Source organism: Macrobrachium rosenbergii, chromosome 2 (assembly GCF_040412425.1).
Source record: "Macrobrachium rosenbergii isolate ZJJX-2024 chromosome 2, ASM4041242v1, whole genome shotgun sequence".
NCBI classification, from domain to species: Eukaryota; Metazoa; Arthropoda; class Malacostraca; order Decapoda; family Palaemonidae; genus Macrobrachium; species Macrobrachium rosenbergii.
Genome location: NC_089742.1, coordinates 95,388,585 through 95,407,394, shown reverse-complemented (window position 1 = coordinate 95,407,394; position 18,810 = coordinate 95,388,585). Strand labels below are relative to the sequence as shown.

The window sequence follows — 18,810 nt, the reverse complement described above, 5'->3', positions numbered from 1 at the left end:
AAAAAAAAAATCTAGTTTCGTATCTTGGCATTTTTAATCCAGTAAGCCTTCGTTTGAGGATAGATAGAGTGAGAGGAGTTGATGAGAGAGAAAGATTGTGCTGACCCAATGCTGGCCATTGCTACCACAGAATCTTAAGAGATATTAAGATATGACATTGTTCTTAAAACAGATGTGCAGTAAAGCCCCCGTATTTGTGGTCTCATGATTCGCGGACTCACCTATTCGCAGATTTCTCTATGGAACATATATACGCATCATTCGCTGAAAATTCGCCCATTCGTGGTATTTTTCACTGAGAAATATTCACTAATTACTGTATTTTCATGACTAAATGCACTTTTTGTTATAAAACTATTAAAATACTAAGGTACCCAGGTAGTGCTTGAGTTACGATAATTCGATGCGGTACGCAATTAATACCAATACGACAATATTTATAAAATATTTTAAAATTTCCTGCAGGAGCAGGCAGCAGCATACAATCAGGCAGCAAGAGAGACCAAATTACCATAGACCACTTCTTTTACTCCATCTCTTTATCCCATCATCTAGTTAAAAAGGTAAAAGAGAATGATAAAAGTATTGTTAGTATTGTTATACTCTTGCATAAATGTGTACTACCATCAACAACCGACCAAGAAACTGTTGTTTTGCTTATAACCAAATCAGATAACAACAGCCATTTTGCTTGTATTTCAACTATTGTATGGTGGTAAACAATTACCGTAGTTATAGTACAAATGAAGTTAAGTAGGATAGGACTGATATATTTTTACATTATACCTTTATTCGGTACGGATAAAAGATTGGCAAGGAAATATACTGCTAAATTTAAGCTGCAAGTTGTAGCTGAAGCTGAGAAAACAATGTTCAAGCTGCTACTGACTATAAATTATCGTACATCATAATATGGACGAAACTCGACAGTAATTAAAATTGGCCAGACAGTATTTTAATCAAAACTACTGGGCATGAGAGAACATATAATACTCCTATTTTTACACAGATAAACAATAAATACATAAAGCTCATACTATGATGAAATCAAGCGAAAATAGCGAACAGAATCTTGATTTTTTTTTACACAAAACAAACATGCCCCCAAACAGCCAACGTCACCTATTAAAAAAAAAAAAGGTAATTAATTTCACAACGAGACGTATGTAATTTATATTTCGACTTAAAAACACTTCGTATAATGAAAAATAACCTTGCTCCATATAAATAAAGTATCTAGAGATTCATTTATGCTAACTAGAAGCAAAAAAAGCACTCTGAATTGAGTTAAACACGCGAAAAAAACTTACCGCGTAATTGATTTCCAAACCAAAACACAGATCGCTATGATCACAACTTATAACGCAAAAGCAATATAATACATACAATATTATTGGATACAGTAAATTACAGCATAACATTTTAAAAGATCCATGGAAAATATGCCTACTCGTTATGTTGATGTTTGCATAATACGATATTGTGTGAATATAGAGTACAGTATAATGTAGGTAGGCTACCGTATATGTATACGATATACTATAGCGTAGGCTAAGCTAATTCTTGTTTGTTATTCAATTTCTCTTTGTATTGAATTACCATAAGTCACTCTCCATAAACCTCCAGAATTAGCTGATATTAATAATTACTACACCGTGTATGTATAGAGCATACTTTAGAATAGGCTAGGCTACCATATTTGTATACATGGTACCGAATACCCTAGTGTAGGCTAGGCTATATTCGAGATACTGTTTTTCCAACAAACAATGGGTTTTTTGGAACCTAACCCTATCGTAAGTAGGTTAGTACCTGTATAAGCATTTTTTTTCCTTTGTGTGTGTTTGAACTATCAAAATAGGCAGTTCTAAGTGTTTTTAGAAGGGTTCTAAGTATTCGCGGATTTTAGCTACTTGCTTGGGGGTGTGGTACGCATCCCCCATGAATACGTGGGGTTTACTGTAGGAGGTTATCCTATCTGACGTTTTAATGGCATAATATATATTTTACTTGCGGAGAGACGCTGCAGAACTAATAAAAGGCTTACGGAGGTTATACACTTATGGTGTGTAAAGGAAATTTCCCTTGTGCTGTCAAAATAGTTTAAATGTGGCGTAATGGAAACAGTACATCGATCCTATTGAAATATTAAAATCTCGAATGCACTAGGGTAAAACAAAAAATGCTTAATCTTAACATGCACGGGGCAGTCCAGACTGCCAAGAGGTTATGCGCTAGGAAGAAAGAAATTTTTATTCTCCATTATCAAAACAAATTCTAGCTCGCACGTGACTAATAAGAGTACTCTGATGTTTACTTCTGGTCTCATGACATCTGCCATCAATGAATGAGTAAGGGGGGTGGGGGGACAAGGGGAGGGACTCTTGACCGCTTGTCTGGGCAACCCCCCCACCATTTTTTCCCCATTGCCTGGAGGCTCCCGCAGTAATGATTATATATGAGAGCTGTGCATGCATCATTTATAACAATAGGATTCCCAATGGAACTCAAAATTAAAGATGGCAGACGGTTAGGGATGGGGCCACGTGGTCTGGAATTGAAGATTCCGGGTCGGAATTACTATTCTCTCCTCTTGAGAGCAGAAATTTAGATTCATAAATACAGAGAGAGAGACCTTCAAATTGTCCTTCACGTGGACGAAGGAATAAGGGCTCTATTCCTTTTTATTAACTCTTCGACTGAATTGTCCCTTAGCTTCCTATTCTTAAAACGTAGCTAATAAGCGATAGCACAAAAATCTTGTGGAATAGTTAGTACACACTATCTTCTCGAACTAAATTGGCATGCACATGGTCTATCAATTACCTAACACTGATTGCAGTCACTTTTAGAATCTAGTATAAACCTAAACAAAATATTTCAACACGTAATTAAGCTGTGGAACTGGCTCTAATCATATGCTTAAAATGGAGGGTGTATGATACCAGGGTCATCTCTTATTTATGCAGACCAGCTAGCAGTTGCTATTCTGCTGATAATTGCAAAACAATTGCATACTTGGCAATGTCGACAATGTGCTTCGAATATGCCTTTGATACTTGCGGGAGCGGGATTCTGGGCGGCAACAGTTAAATGCTGGGACTTCTTTACATTATCAAGAAAACTACTGTATTTCATTAAAACATCTGACTAAATAGACTGATTCAGGGAAGTTCTTAGACAAATAAATCAATGGGGAAATACTGTGGCTTAGGGCCTTCTTCACGTGAGGGAAGATTACATAAATTCAAGGGTTCTCTTAATTACAAATTTACATAATAAACACAGATCAAAAGAATGACGAATTACTGGGCAGGTAATAATAAGGGCTTGCTAAATGAATGAATCCTACACAGGAGAAATATTCTACACTGACGATGTCTTCATAACAGGAAACATCGCAGAAAGGTAGAAGGGATGGCATAAGGCCACAGCACGAGGATAGAGCCGAATGGCTCCACAGCTGAGGCCTATCTTCGTCAAGATGACGATGTCCTCGTTCAATAGGGCGCCAACGCTGGAGGAAGGAATTAAGGGGATGCCACAACAAAAGTATAATGGTTTGAACCTCAGGGTTGAACACATGGAGGGTACAAGGGATAGGCAAAGGTAAGGAAATCTGTCCTTGGTGGAGTTCTGAGAGCTGCTCTCTCTTGACTGCTGTTGCATCATCTATATCCAACCTCGGGGATTACGCCTGGACATCCAGATAGATGGTGCAAAACGTCAATCTTCGCCTCGTTTCTATAGCACGCACATGGCATCCAATCCGACCTCTTGGAGACTACCATGGCCCGGTCGGTGCGGCGCCATCTTTCTCTTTTTTGGGCTATTCCCTTGCCTGTTATCTGACACCATCGAGGAAGGCCTCTTCACAGGTCACCTGGAAACAAAGCCTTAGGCAGTCATTTTGAACAGAGAAGGGGATTAAAACTTAACCATTTTGGGAATGAGGGAGAGAGTTTATGAAGGGGCAAATGAAAACCCACAGTTCTTGTAATTAAAGCTATTGAAATTAATTTTATTTCTTTCAATAATATACTGTATATATTATATACAGTACACATACACACATATATATATATATTATATATATATAGTATACATACACACATATAAATATATATATATACAGTAAACCCCCGTATTTGCGTTCTCGTGATTCGCGGGTTTCTCTATTGAACATATCTAGCCATTTTTTACGGAAAATTCGCCCATTTGCGGTATTTTTCACTGAGAAATATTCACTAATTACTGTATTTTCATATAATTTTCATGAACAAATGCACTTTTTGTGATAAAACTATTAAAATACTCAGGTATATGCATTTTTACAGGGTTTTTCTTGTGTTTAAACTATCAAAATGGGCAGTTCTAAGTGTTTTTAGAGGGGTTTTTAAGTATTCACGGATTTCAGCTATTCGCGGGGGGTGTCATACGCATCCCCGTGGAATGGGGGGGGGTTTACTGTGTGTGTTTGTATATGTGTATATATATATATACATATATATATATATATATATATATATATATATATATATATATATATATATATATATATATATATATATATATATATATATATATATATATATATATATATGTTTTTCTATATGATTTAGTTTGGAATATTCTCTGTGAGACAGGTAGCAACAATTTAGGGTAATTTAGCCTTGTGATTCTGACTTCGTGGGTCCAGGAAAACATAAAAAAGAGGAAAACAAAAGGGGAATTTCATATGAGCATAAGGCTCTTCTACTGAAGGGAGATATTATGTAAACACATGGGCAAACTTAAAGGAGTGTATTTACATAAATGACATTAGTACGGGAAAGAGGAATGCAAGTAGATTATTGATCTTGAAGGGATTCCCTACGGGTTGAATGAAACTGGGGATTCCAGACACAGTCCAAGAAGCTTCCACGATATAGGGTCCCTCTGAAATGAGAGATATGCACATTATACGCCAGTAATGAAAATAGACAAAGAATAATGAATTGAAGCTGCACTGAGGGTGCCAAGGGGCTTCGATGAATTAATGATAGCTTAGCACTGCCGACACTCGAGGAGCACGGACATTTGACAAGAGATTCGGTGATTACTGGCTCTCAAATTAAGTAAATGTTACGAGACAAAAGCGTGACTGAATGGAGGTCTTCCAGAGCACTTTGCCGTAAGGCAGATTTGGTTCCAGCGCAGAAAGCGGTCTGTGGATGACTTGCGATTTCCGAGGGCGAGTTCTCCCACGTGTTAGGATGCAAGGGCTTCTGTAAAAGGGCAAGGCGATGGGGACTTCTTGAAACTCCAAGCAAATGGAGTCAGTCATCAGTCCAGCTAGCATCCAAGGGAACACGTGGGTGGTGGCCGGAGTTCACAGAGGGAAAGTATACTTTGAAAGGCCACGTGGTTAGTAGCTAACAGAGGGCCAGGGCATGGCAGTGATTTGGGATTACTCTACTCCATCCCATCCAGCGCACGTGTGAGAGCGAACCTTGGTTTGGTTTCTGCTTTTATCTCCTCCTATGGGGCAGGGGGCATGTCCAACACATAGGGGGGGTTGAGTCATGTTCAGAAATTATCTACTTAAAGGGAGTGGCCTTCAATCCGTTTTAATCTCTTGTATTCTGACCGTGCGAAATATCGAAATATCGATCGGCCGACAGTAAATGGAAAAAAAAAAAAAAAAAAAAAAAAAAAAAAAAAGGAAAAAGGGGGAAGCAATTTGCTAGCGAGTTCTTGCTAATTATGATACATCCCCATACAAGATGATGTTCACACCTTCTTCGGGTGTGAACATCGATATACAAGAACAAGCGGCAAATGCTTTACGTTACTCTACATTCTGCCTTGCAATGAACTTCACTACTAAGGGATTTATGAAACTGCGACATTATTAATTAGGATTATAAGACCAAGTATATGAGGCTATGGCAAACAAATGGAAAGGAAGGTTATTGTTCAAGAATTAAAATACATGGTTACTTAATTTTAGATAAAATTCATTTGGTTAGTACAGTCTGCCTTGAAAAGGCTGTATAAATGAAAAAACAGCGTTTATTTTTTGTAAATGACATCCCCTTCACGCGATACTGTAATGACTATACATATTCGCATTGGTAATTGCTTAGCTAATAGTTCAACGCATCCCCAACTTCGATAGTATATGTCCGATCCTCACACTGAGGTATTTTGACAGTTGTATGCGAGCGAGGGTATTCGCGAGTTTTAATTCGCTAACCTTAAACTTCGCTAATGTTATGCGTCCACTGCCCACACTCGGGTACTCAATGTTATGACGGGGTGAGCAGACAAAAGACGTGGGGTATAGGACAAACAGAGTTCTTAGAAGGAAGGGAAGGGGAAAAGGGAATAATAATAACAAAAGGAAAACTAACAAGATGTTATGAATGAAAACGTGACCGCATATGAAAGGCAAAGCACGTTTCTCAGAGCTTACGAAAGGGGCACTTAAATCACAAGGGCAAGAGTCTATGACTCGCGATTCATTAAAAGGAAAGATAAATAAATAACTAAAAGGGAGTAAATGATGTTGGCAGTAGAGCTAAGGGAAAAAGAGTGAGGGTTTTATTGTGTTAGGGGGAATTTATCCTCCTTCGCCTATAAATTACTCCCCGGACTATCACTTCAGTCCCAGCGTGAGAAAAGTGCACCCGAAGGGCGCAACTCCTTCAGGAAGAGCTGACACGCACGCCTGGTGCCAAGGTATGGGCGCAAGGGCGTGCCACTTCTCACTCTGTTATTCTCAATGATTTATACATTGTGTGGGGAATGGTATCCCATACTTAATTGCCTCTTGTGGTGATAATTTAAGGAAAGATTAATAGAGGATGATAAGAGATAGAAGTTCCTGAGGAACAGAAGATGATAACAGAGGGCCTGACAACCCCTTCTGGATCAGAGGTGCCAAGACCTTCGAAAAATGAAGTGGTGGCACGGGTGCCAGGGGAGCTCTGGAGCTCTTTGTAAACTACCTGGAAATTCCCATGCCCGTGGTAATTTCGCCTTGAACCTTTCTTAAGGGGACAGTCGTCCTTGGCCGAGGAAGTGGAGGGTGGCACAGAGTGCCACCTGGGCCTGCTGCTGCGACAGCTGACGCAGGAGTTTTACGTGCTGGTTCTACCATGATCCGTCGCAGCTCTTGTAGTTCATCGGCCAAGGGAGATATGGCGGAACCCTGACTTGCAATTGCGTCGGCGACAGGCTGAGGCAGAGAGGAGGCGGTCGGGGGCGGCATGAGCGGCTCGCAGGTATCAATGACCAGCTCAGGCACGGGTTGCGAGGCCGCACCTGCAGGTGAGCTTCCGCTGTGGTCGAGAGGAACCGTCTCTCTTACCGACGCTGGTAGCGGTGCCAGGCCGGGGGAAGAGAGGGGGTCCTGAGTTGGATCCCTTGAATAGAGATCGGGATAGTGCTTTGGCGCTGGCACTAGGGCAGAGTCAGGCACTATCAGAGGTTTCTTGGGCTCATCGGTCAGGACGGACGAAGCTTGGCACTGCTTGGTGCATGCAAATGGCACCGGCAGGAATTTGGCATCTCCGGGAGGGGGTTCTGATTGGGACCCTGGCACTGGCACTGAGGCAGGGCCGGGCACTGGAATTGGATCGGGAACCGATCGAGGGGGCCACTGTACATCGTACTCAGGTGGCACTGGTGGGGACCGCATGTCCTCCTGGTACCCAGGGGGCGCCAGTCTTGACTGAGGGAGAAGCAGGGAAGGATTACTCGCGCCCGTGGAATAATTCAGAAAATGTGGACCCCTAGATTGTCGTGATTTCTGTGGGGACTGAAAGTCCTGTCCCAGGATGACGTCATAGCCTCTGGGGAGATGGCTTGCTATTGCAAGATTGCAAATTTTGGATTGGTGAGGTCTTGTGACTCTCAATTGGACCGTAGGGAGTATCATTTTAAATTGATTTATTCCCTCGATCGTGATGAGTTTTCGTCTATTGACGATAGCTCCATAGGGAACTCTGTCCCTTCGGATGAGGGAGATTTGCGCACCTGAGTCCTCGAATGCCGTGACTCGGAGTGCGGGGTGGCTACCTCGTGGAGGAGTCACATATACGGGCCCTTCGGCAGGAGAGCCTAATGACTTGGGATTTGTGACGGCCAAGGCAACGGTGGGAGTATTTGATTTATTATTGCTTGGGCATTTCGCCCATGCGGGAGAATGGCCATAAACCTTGCACGGCTGAAATCTTTCCACGCTGCCCCTGTGGAGGGCGCAGGCGAGTTATTGGGCGGTTTTCCAGGAGAGAGAGGTGCCGGTTTCTTGCTCCGGCACTGTTTGGAGGAATGCCCCATTTTCTTGCAATAATGGCAAGTTAGGGGCTTGCCCGAGTTCCCATTATTGTGGGAATTTGATCCTCCGAGGAGGGACGGGGGATTTATCTTCCGCCCCATGGATCCTTCTTGAGGGTGGTGAGTTTCCCACGTCTGCTATTCGGCAACACTCGGTGAGTGTTGCTGGGGCCTTTTCCACTATATGAGTGGCGAGGGCAGGAGGGACGTAGCACTGGAAATGCTAGAATTTAAACCGCTCGAGTACCTCGGCGGTGCTTGTGGCTCCTTCGGAATCGAGCCATTTTGTTAATGCCCGCTCCGAATGATACGCCCAATTGGACCAAGTCTGGCCTGCTTCTCTGGGCTGCTTTCTCCGTCTCCTCCACTGCTCGGGGTTAATCTCATACACCTTCGTAACTGCTTGGCGTACGGCTTCCCAGTTTCCCCTATCTTCTGCTGAAAGGGCGTGGTACGCAACGAGGGCCTTTCCGCCCAGGAATTTAGTGAGAACAAGGGAGAGTTCCGCGGGGGAGAGGTTGCAGCACTCCAGGACTCGTTTGGCCCTTTCAAGCTATACTTCGGGTTCGGACTCTGTCCATTTTGGCATGAACGAGTGAGCTTGGCTGAGGGCACTCATTCCCGCTGCAGGAGGGGGGTGGCGTGCTGTCGTTCTAACATCTGGAGCTCATGGGTGCGCTGTCGCTCTCGATCTTCCCATTCTCGTTCCTCTCTTCTCTCTTGGGCAATTCTTTCTCTCTCTCTCTCCTGGCGTTCTTTCTCCTTCTCCTCCTGTTCTCTCTCTCTCTCTTCACGTTCTTTCTCCTCTCGTTTCTCTTGGGCAATTCTTTCTCTCTCTCTCTCCTCACATTCTTTTGCTCTCTCCTCCTTGGCATCGTCCACTCGCTCTTGAACCCATTCTCTCAGATCCTGCCCTGTTAGTCCCATGTCCTTTCCAGTGGACATGTAGAATTTGAAGTCCTCGTTTTGTTGGGCTCTGGTATTAGCCATCTTGAAATAATGGTTATATGATATGTCTGAAAACTCAATTGCAGGAATCTGAAACACTCAATCGTTCAGACGGCAGGAGAATGGATCTGTCTGAATAAGACAGGGGATCAATAAGTCTGAGGAGACTTTGTTAAAATTTAGTATGTCTCGGAAAGACGTGGTTGTTCTTGGCGAACGAATTTTAATATGTGTCTCGATAGATGTAGTTGGATTTTGTCACGCTCGGACTTGGCCGGCTGTAGCGTGAAGTTAAGGAGTTGTTCTAATGAACTAGAATGATCAGTCCCATAAGGGCTTAGATGTGTGTGAAATACACTATTAATGTCTCAAAAGGACTTAATCTTGGGTTTCCCGCAGGAATTAGGAATTCTCGCCACGTGCGACGTAGATTTTTTGTATTAGTCTCTTAGGACTTGGAATTTGGTTGAGAAATTCTCGCCTTGTGCGACGTAGAATTTTATTAGGAGTCTCATAGGACTTGGAATTTGGTTGCGAGTCTTTTAGGACTTGGAATTGTGGAATTTGGAGAAATTCTCGCCACGTGCGATGTAGAATTTTTAGCAGGAGTCTCTTAGGACTTGGAATTTGGTTAGGAGTCTCTTAGGACTTGGAATTTGGTTGAGAAATTCTTGCCTTGTGTGACGTAGAATTTTATTAGGAGTCTCTTAGGACTTGGAAATACAATTCGTCCCTTAGGACTTAGAAATTACTAACGGGAAAAACACAAAGAAAAATGTTTGCTGAGGAATGAATGAAAAAAAAAAAAGGCTACACACGCGGGCATGGGCTGGGGGGGGGGGTCTGTCCATCACCGGAGTTATTTTTAGATTCTGTGTGAATGAACCCGTCTATTTATAAACCGTCTGGGATTCCGGGGAATTTCCCGGGATGAGAGGATAACAGTAAAACGACCTAGTAATTTTCCCTATAAGCGGAGTTTAAATTTCGCTTTCCTGACACCTAACTCGAATTCTAACTGCACTGAGAGAATTTCAGCAATGCAAGCTGACTTCGTCTTGTCCCACGTGGGAATTTATTCACGCCTAAATAATTCACTAAACCGAAATGCTTAGTAAAATTTATCACAGAGGAATTTCTTTCGCACTATTCCTCAGAGCAAAGAATATGGCAAGGATTTTAACACAGAAGAATTTCGCACTATTCCTCGAAGCAAAGGATGGTTAGCACTGGTTATTTCCTAACTACCTATCCTGAAAGGCATGCATTAATGAATCTAATACGGCGGTTCTTTTCTCTCAGTGAAAACATGCGTCCCTATTTCTAATTCCTAGGAACAGTCACGATTGTGAAAAGGTTTTGCAAAGTCTGGATCTGTGTGCTGGTTTTACACAAAAAGTTCGTAATTGTCTTGTACCCAGCTTAGCTTTGCTAATAGCTGATCTGGAAAGTTGCAAATGCAATAAAGCAAAACTAGGGGAACTGCAACTGCAAAACGAGATCTATGGCCAGGTAGCCATTTTTATGTTTTTCCTGGCGATTTAGTTTGGAATATTCTCTGTGAGACAGGTAGCTACAATTTAGGGTAATTTTGCCTTGTGATTCTGACTTCGTGGGTCCAGGAAAACATAAAAAAAAGAGGAAAACAAAAGGAGAATTTCATATGAGCATAAGGCTCTTCTACTGAAGGGAGATATTATGTAAACACGTGGGCAAACTTAAAGGAGTGTATTTACATAAATGACATTAGTAATGGGAAAGAGGAATGCAAGTAGATTATTGATCCTGAAGGGGATTCCCTACGGGCTGAATGAAACTGGGGATTCAGACACAGTCCAAGAAGCTTCCACGATATAGGGTCCCTCTGAAATGAGAGATATGCACATTATCGCCAGTAATGAAAATAGACAAAAGAATAATGAATTGAAGCTGCACTGAGGGTGCCAAGGGGCTTCGATGAATTAATGATAGCTTAGCACTGCCGACACTCGAGGAGCACGGACATTTGACAAGAGATTCGGTGATTACTGGCTCTCAAATTAAGTAAATGTTACGAGACAAAAGCGTGACTGAATGGAGGTCTTCCAGAGCACTTTACCGTAAGGCAGATTTGGTTCCAGCGCAGAAAGCGGTCCGTGGATGACTTGCGATTTCTGAGGGCGAGTTCTTCCACGTGTTAGGATGCAAGGGCTTCTGTAAAAGGGCAAGGCGATGGGGACTTCTTGAAACTCCAAGCAAATGGAGTCGGTCATCAGTCCAGCTAGCATCCAAAGGAACACGTGGGTGGTGGCCGGAGTTCACAGAGGGAAAGTATACTTTGAAAGGCCATGTGGTTAGTAGCTAACAGAGGGCCAGGGCATGGCAGTGATTTGGGATTACTCTACTCCATCCCACCCAGCGCGCGTATGAGAGCGAACCTCGGTTTGGTTTCTGCTTTTATCTCCTCCTATGGGGCAGGGGGCACGTCCAACACATAGGGGGGGTTGAGTCATGTTCAGCTGATGCCTGCAGGGGTTTTTTGCCTGAAAAGGACAACCAGACAATTCACTTTTGCTTCAGAAATTATCTACTTAAAGGGAGTGGCCTTTAATCCGTTTTTATCTCTTGTATTCTGACCGAAATAGAAGATCGTAAATATCGATCGTCGACAGTAAAAAACAACAAAAAAAAAAAAAAGAAAAAAGGAAAAAAGGGGGAAGCAATTTGCTAGCAAGTTCTTGCTAATTATGATAAATAATAAAAAATAATAAAAATATATAAAAATATATATATATAATATATATAAAAAGGGGAAGCAATTTATATATATATAAGTTCTTGCTAATATATATATATATATATATATATATATATATATATATATATATATATATATATATATATATATATATATATATATATATATATATATATATATATATATTATAATGTGTTATAATATATAAAACCATTCTACAAATATATGTCTTTGTGGAAATTTTGTTTTGCTTGTAGATTTGTCATTTGTTGTGAGATATGATATGATCTTAAACTGTGTATCATGTGATTCTGAAATTTTTTTTTTTTTTTTTTAATATATCGTGCAGTATATTAAAATGACTGCTGAGTGTTATGAACTTGAATTTGTAACGTGCTGAGTAGAGAGAAAGGTTAGGATTCTTATCACTTTGCCACATCCTGTATTGACATAAGAGTTTGGAGGAAGTCGTGTTCGGAGGGCCACTTTGCTCATCTTGACACGAGTTGACAGGCCTCGGCCAGAATGCTTTATTATATGTTTATCATGTGTGTCTGTTCCATAGTTATTATCTTTATCTGTCTGTTATATTTTCCATAATCTGAGTAGAAAGGATGAGGAAGTGAGAGAGATGAAGTTGACATGTTGACAGCCGAGCCAGTTTGGTTGCAAAATACTTTTTCCTATTTGCTCATGTGGTTAACCCACAACAGGAAATGTCAGTTTTGAGATGAGCTTGAAGCTCCAGTCCTATATGTATACCGTACATGTATACCTGTATGTGTAATGTATGTATACTTTATGTATCATGTATTCTAGGAGGGCTTGAAGATAAAAGAGGAGTACTGAATGAAAAATAGTTAGGCAAAAGGGGTTGTTGGCATAAGGTTCTTCTCTCTCTCTCTATCTCTCTCTGCTCATAATAGGGTATATATATAAAGTTAGTTATCTTCCCTACTCAAAACCATAAGTTTTGTCAAATTCACCCACGAAGTGTGTACATTTTGTAAGAATGATCTAAGGTGTTTATGTTGGTATTTTACAAGCATTGTGAAAGGTGTATGATGGTGTACCACTTGTAAAAGGTAATGTGATGTTTACTGGTTTTATATTATGTTAAGAGTTAAAGTGATGTTCTACGTAAAAGAGAATTATTATTTTGATATGAGGTGGATAATATCTCTCATAGCGAGTTCTGATGTGTCTTGCTGCTAACTGTATCTTACTAAGTGCATATAATTGTGACTTGGCAGTGTTGTCTTTGAGAAAGTCTTAGAAAGACGTGAGTTTTGCCTTTTTTCTTTTTAAAGTGAAGGTAATCTTTTGAAAGATTGATATAATCTTTAATCATATTTTGTCTTACTGAAATTGCTGTTGGTATATTCCCATTTTTTGCATATTTCATTCTTATATGTCTGTGTTATCATATTGCTCCAATTTTATAATTAAACAGTGTTTTCCAAAGTTTGTGTTGGTGATTACTTAGCATTTTGTTAGTGCATAATTATTACTGAGGTTTCAGTGAATACCTGTATTGACTCCCATTTATTAAGGTTTCAGTGAACACTTGGGATAATTGCAGATGTTCAGGTTTATGTTTAAAACATGAGTGAAAGTTAGTGGTTTGAATTTTACTTAACCAAATTGCTTTCTTGATAAATGAAAGTTTTTGTGAATTAATCTTGATTAAGAAATACTTAAATCTTACAATGCTGTCAAGTAATAGTAAATCTTTTTGAGATTGTGAACTCTGCTATAACTTTTGAACTTAGAAATAAATTTGTTTAAAGTTTTAAAAGCAGTGTTTCATTTTGACCACCAGTGATTAGAGAAATTAATGAATGTGTACAAAGTAAGTGATATATCTGTCAAGTTCTCCCTTATCAAAGTGAAATAGAACCAAGGAAACCGTTACAGTGTTTGTTGAAGTGATGCCCATTTTCCACTAGTCTGTTTTTAGCTTATTGGTTGTTACCTCACCCTTAACTTGATAAAAGTTAGATTGATTTTTCCAAGTGATAAGCAAGTTTAAAGGGATCACTGTACCTTTAGAGTATTCAGTCTTAATATTTTTGTTATGAGGTTCCAAGTGTCTGGCTGAAGTGAGGTAACTTTTGGTCTTATTAATTGTGCAATAACCAGGTACTTGATCACTTTGTGACAATATATAAATATAAATATATATATATATATATATATATATATATATATATATATATATATATATATTCTGAAGGCATGACAATAAATGAAAACTGCTGATAACCAAAAATCGGTGCCTCTGTTAGGTATGTGTTGCGCTGAAATCGGCGCATATCAGTGCCGAAAATTGCTGACTTTTGTCGCTAGACAAAATCAGTAAAACCAAGCCCGCCCGATGACCAGGGACCAGTCTGTATATATATATATATATATATATATATATATATATATATATATATATATATATATATATATACATATATACATATATATATATATATATATATATATACAATAATATATATATTATATATATATATATATATAATATATATATATATATATATATATATATATATATATAATATATATATATTATGTTTTTTTAAGTCAAAGCATCTTTCAGTGCTGACTACTCAGTAGTTAAGATTCATTCTCTCAAACTTTGTATTTGATTGCAAGTTCACTGTAAATGGAAAATTCTGTACATAAATGTTTGGTATGGCAATAGTAACCCAAATCACAGGCTCCTGAAATTTATGTCAAGATTTGAAAAAATTATTACATTCTGATACCTGTACAATGATTGTGGTGTATACATGTTTTTTTGGACATTATGCCTAAATTACTTCATGAAGCCATAGAGATTAAATAAACTCTTAGAAAAACTGATTGAACATGTCCTGTCTATCAGATTCAAGTTAAAAATAAAAAAAAATTGTTGCTTACCTTTTTCCTCAGACACCGTTACTAGACATAAACCTTACATGATTGATTTAGCAGACAGGATAGGAATAAATAATTTATGCATATTATTTTTCATGCCATCATATTTTTTGTATAATAATCTGTATTCTCATCAACGATCAAGTTAACATTATATGTTGTCAGTCCTGAATTCCAGATCATGAGTATTTTGGATACCTACTACAATAAAGGTGTAAAGCCATTCTATAATTAGTGACATTAAGAATAAACTAGCTAAGAATGCCCTTTTTTTGCTTTCTTCCACTAACCATCTGAATATCAGAGTGAAGTACAGCACTATCCTTTAATCCTTTAAATAAACAAGAAACTATAGAATTAATTACCTTTTAAAAAGGATTGTTATGGAACATCAATTCAAGTCTGGAGGACGATCAGGTCTATTACTATTGCCAGCTGTTGAGCCTGTTGAAGCAGTACTGGACGGACGCCGCTCATCATGTACAGCTCGTATCCATCTCTCAGGGTCCCATCTTCCAGGTGCCTTATTAAAAGAAGGATCCAAGCAAGCTGGCCATGTCACAGACAGTGGAGCATCCTTCAACTTTATGAGCTCTTCCTATTAATAAAAGAAGAAAATATTTCAGCAATATATTTCTAATCTAGACACCAAGGCCTGAGAGAGAGAGAGAGAGAGAGAGAGAGAGAGAGAGAGAGAGAGAGAGAAAGAGAGAGAGAGAGTGGACTGCCTTAGGACCAGACCACTGAGCTGATTAACAGCCTCCTAGGGCTGGCCCGAAGGATTAGACTTATTTAACGTGGCTAAGAACCACATTGGTTACTTAGCAACGGGACCTACAGCTTATTGTGGAAGAAAACCACAGTATAGCGAGAAATGAATTTCTATCACCAGAAATAAATTCCTCTAACTCTTCATCATGGAGGAATTGAACCCGCCCAAAATGACAGTCTGACTGTTTCAAACGACTCAGCCAAAGAAGTGATGGTAGAGAGAGGATGAGAGAGAGAGAGAGAGAGAGAGAGAGAGAGAGAGAGAGAATTTTTTTAACATACTATACTATGACATTTTGCTTTTTCAATACTTCTATTACCATTACAGCTGTCAATCAGCTCAGTGGTCTGGTTAAACTAAGATATACTTAATTACAGACACTACCCTACTTAAGAACTTCAGAGATACAAACAGACAAGGCCAGAGCACTCCCCTTTGCCACCCATAAACTTAAATTTTACTTTGGGTGCCTGTTCTGCTAGTAAGAATTTTTGCAAAGAACAGAACATGAGGAAGAACTGGTCCTTTAACCAATTCCTTGATTATCCCTGGTATTTTCGTGATTAACTACTATGTATTCTTCTTATAATCACTGGAATATTTGTTCATACCATTAAAATATTCCTAAAATATTCAGTCTGTGATGAACATCCATTTTCTATATTTATATATTTTTAAAATCTTGCAGTATTATAAGTTATTACTTTGGATGTTAGAAAAGTAAAAAGAAAATAAAATTTAGATACAAGCAACATTCCAAAATTTAGCATTATTTTTATCTTTCTAGCAAGATAGAAATAAGTAGGAATATTTTAACCCTTTCATATCTGTATAGTTATCACATCACTGAGGGAACATGAGCCCCGATGTGTCTGGGAGCTTCGACACGAAAAAATAATTATTTCGAAAATTCAGCAAAAATATAAATTTTATGCCAACAACGTTCATTTTGCTGTCCTTTTTTTCTAAATGTTTATATTTTATGGTGGAATAGTCAGAATAAGAGTCCCAGCCCTCTAAATACAAAAATGTGAGTTATTGCACGAAAAAAAAAAAAATCTTTATTTATTTTCATAGTGAACAAAAATTGAATGTCAGGGAATGAATTATTTTTTTGAGAAAGCCAACAAAATTTTCTAAATATCGACATATAAAAGAATGGAAAACGAATAAGTCCAGCTTGTGAAAAATTGATAGAAAAAAGGAAGAAACAGAGCGCTCTGCCCGGTTTATGGTGAGAATTATCGCTAGAAAAAGATTTTTTTGAAGAGCCCTATCTCGGTTATTTTTCATAGAAATTACTTTGTAAATATACGAAAATGTAGAGGAAAAGTTGAAGAATAATGTGAGAGTCAAGAAAAATGGCTTTGGTAACGACAACAGTTTTTTTTTGACGTTATAAATTGATTGAAACGAAAAAATGTTACTCGTTGTCAACATTATTCATTCAGAGCTCAAAAATCTATAACAGTTATTGCTGAATGGATTATTTTTTATGAGAAAGCCAACAAAATTCTCTAAATATTGATATATAAAACAATGAAAAACAAATAAGTCCAGTTGGTGAAAAATTTATAGAAAAGAGGGTAAGAAACAGAGCGATTTGAAAAGAATTATTAGAAAAAGTTTTTTGAAGAGCCTATACAATGTTATTTTTCATAGAAATTACTTTGTAAATATACGAAAATGTAGAGGAAAAGTTGTAGAATAAAGTGAGAGTCAAGAAAAATAACGGCAACAGTTTCATTTTGACGTTATAAATTGATTGAAACGAAAAAAAATGTTACCGTTGTCAACATTATCGTTAGTAGCTCAAAGGCTATAACAGTTAGGCTTAATGGATTATTTTTTATGAGAAAGCCAACAAAATTTCTAAATATTGATATATAAAACAATGAAAAACGAATAAGTCCAGTTGGTGAAAAAATTTATAGAAAAGAGGGTAAGAAACAGAGCGATTTGCCCGGCGTATGGTGAGAATTATCGCTAGAAAAAAGTTTTTTTTGAAGAGCCCTATCTCGGTTATTTTTCATAGAAATTACTTTGTAAATATACGAAAATGTAGAGGAAAAGATGTAGAATAAAGTGAGAGTCAAGAAAAATGGTTTTGGTAACGGCAACAGTTTTATTTTTGACGTTATAAATTGATTGAAACGAAAAAAATGTTACCGTTGTCAACATTATCGTTCAGTAGCTCAAAAGCTATAACAGTTAGGCGAATGGATTATTTTTTTGAGAAAGCCAACAAAATTCTCTAAATATTGATATATAAAACAATGAAAAAACGAATAAGTCCAGTTGGTGAAAAAATTTATAGAAAAGAGGGTAAGAAACAGAGCGATTTGCCCGGCGTATGGTGAGAATTATCGCTAGAAAAAGTTTTTTTGAAGAGCCCTATCTCGGTTATTTTTCATAGAAATTACTTTGTAAATATACGAAAATGTAGAGGAAAAGTTGTAGAATAAAGTGAGAGTCAAGAAAAATGGCTTTGGTAACGGCAACAGTTTTATTTTGACGTTATAAATTGATTGAAACGAAAAAAATGTTACCGTTGTCAACATTATCGTTCAGTAGCTCAAAAGCTATAACAGTTAGGCGAATGGATTATTTTTTATGAGAAAGCCAACAAAATTCTCTAAATATTGATATATAAAACAATGAAAAACGAATAAGTTCAGTTGGTGAAAAATTTATAGAAAAGAGGGTAAGAAACAGAGAGATTTGCCCCGTATGGTGAGAATTATCGCTAGAAAAAAGTTTTTTTTGAAGAGCCCTATCTCGGTTATTTTTCATAGAAATTACTTTGTAAATATACGAAAATGTAGAGGAAAAGTTGTAGAATAAAGTGAGAGTCAAGAAAAATGGCTTTGGTAACGGCAACAGTTTCATTTTGACGTTATAATTTGATTGAAACGAAAAAAAATGTTACCGTTGTCAACATTATCGTTAAGTAGCTCAAAAGCTATAACAGTTGTGAATGAATAATTTTTTGAGAAAGCCAATAAAATTCCTAAATATTGACATATAAAAATGGAAAACGAATAAGTCCAGTTGGTGAAAAAATTGATAGAAAAGAGATTGAGAAACAGAGCGCTCTGCCAGG

The 18,810-nt window shown here is 38.2% G+C and overlaps 1 protein-coding gene across 1 annotated transcript in view; it reads right to left on the bottom strand.

The window, feature by feature from the left end:
- LOC136849231 (uncharacterized) overlaps nt 1-18,810 on the bottom strand; it is a 148,958-nt gene that overhangs the window by 27,950 nt on the left and 102,198 nt on the right. The window contains exon 3 of the mRNA XM_067122462.1: nt 15,301-15,533. Coding sequence (XP_066978563.1) covers nt 15,327-15,533 — 207 coding nt within the window. The 3' untranslated portion in view covers nt 15,301-15,326. The remainder of the gene's footprint in view (nt 1-15,300; nt 15,534-18,810) is intronic.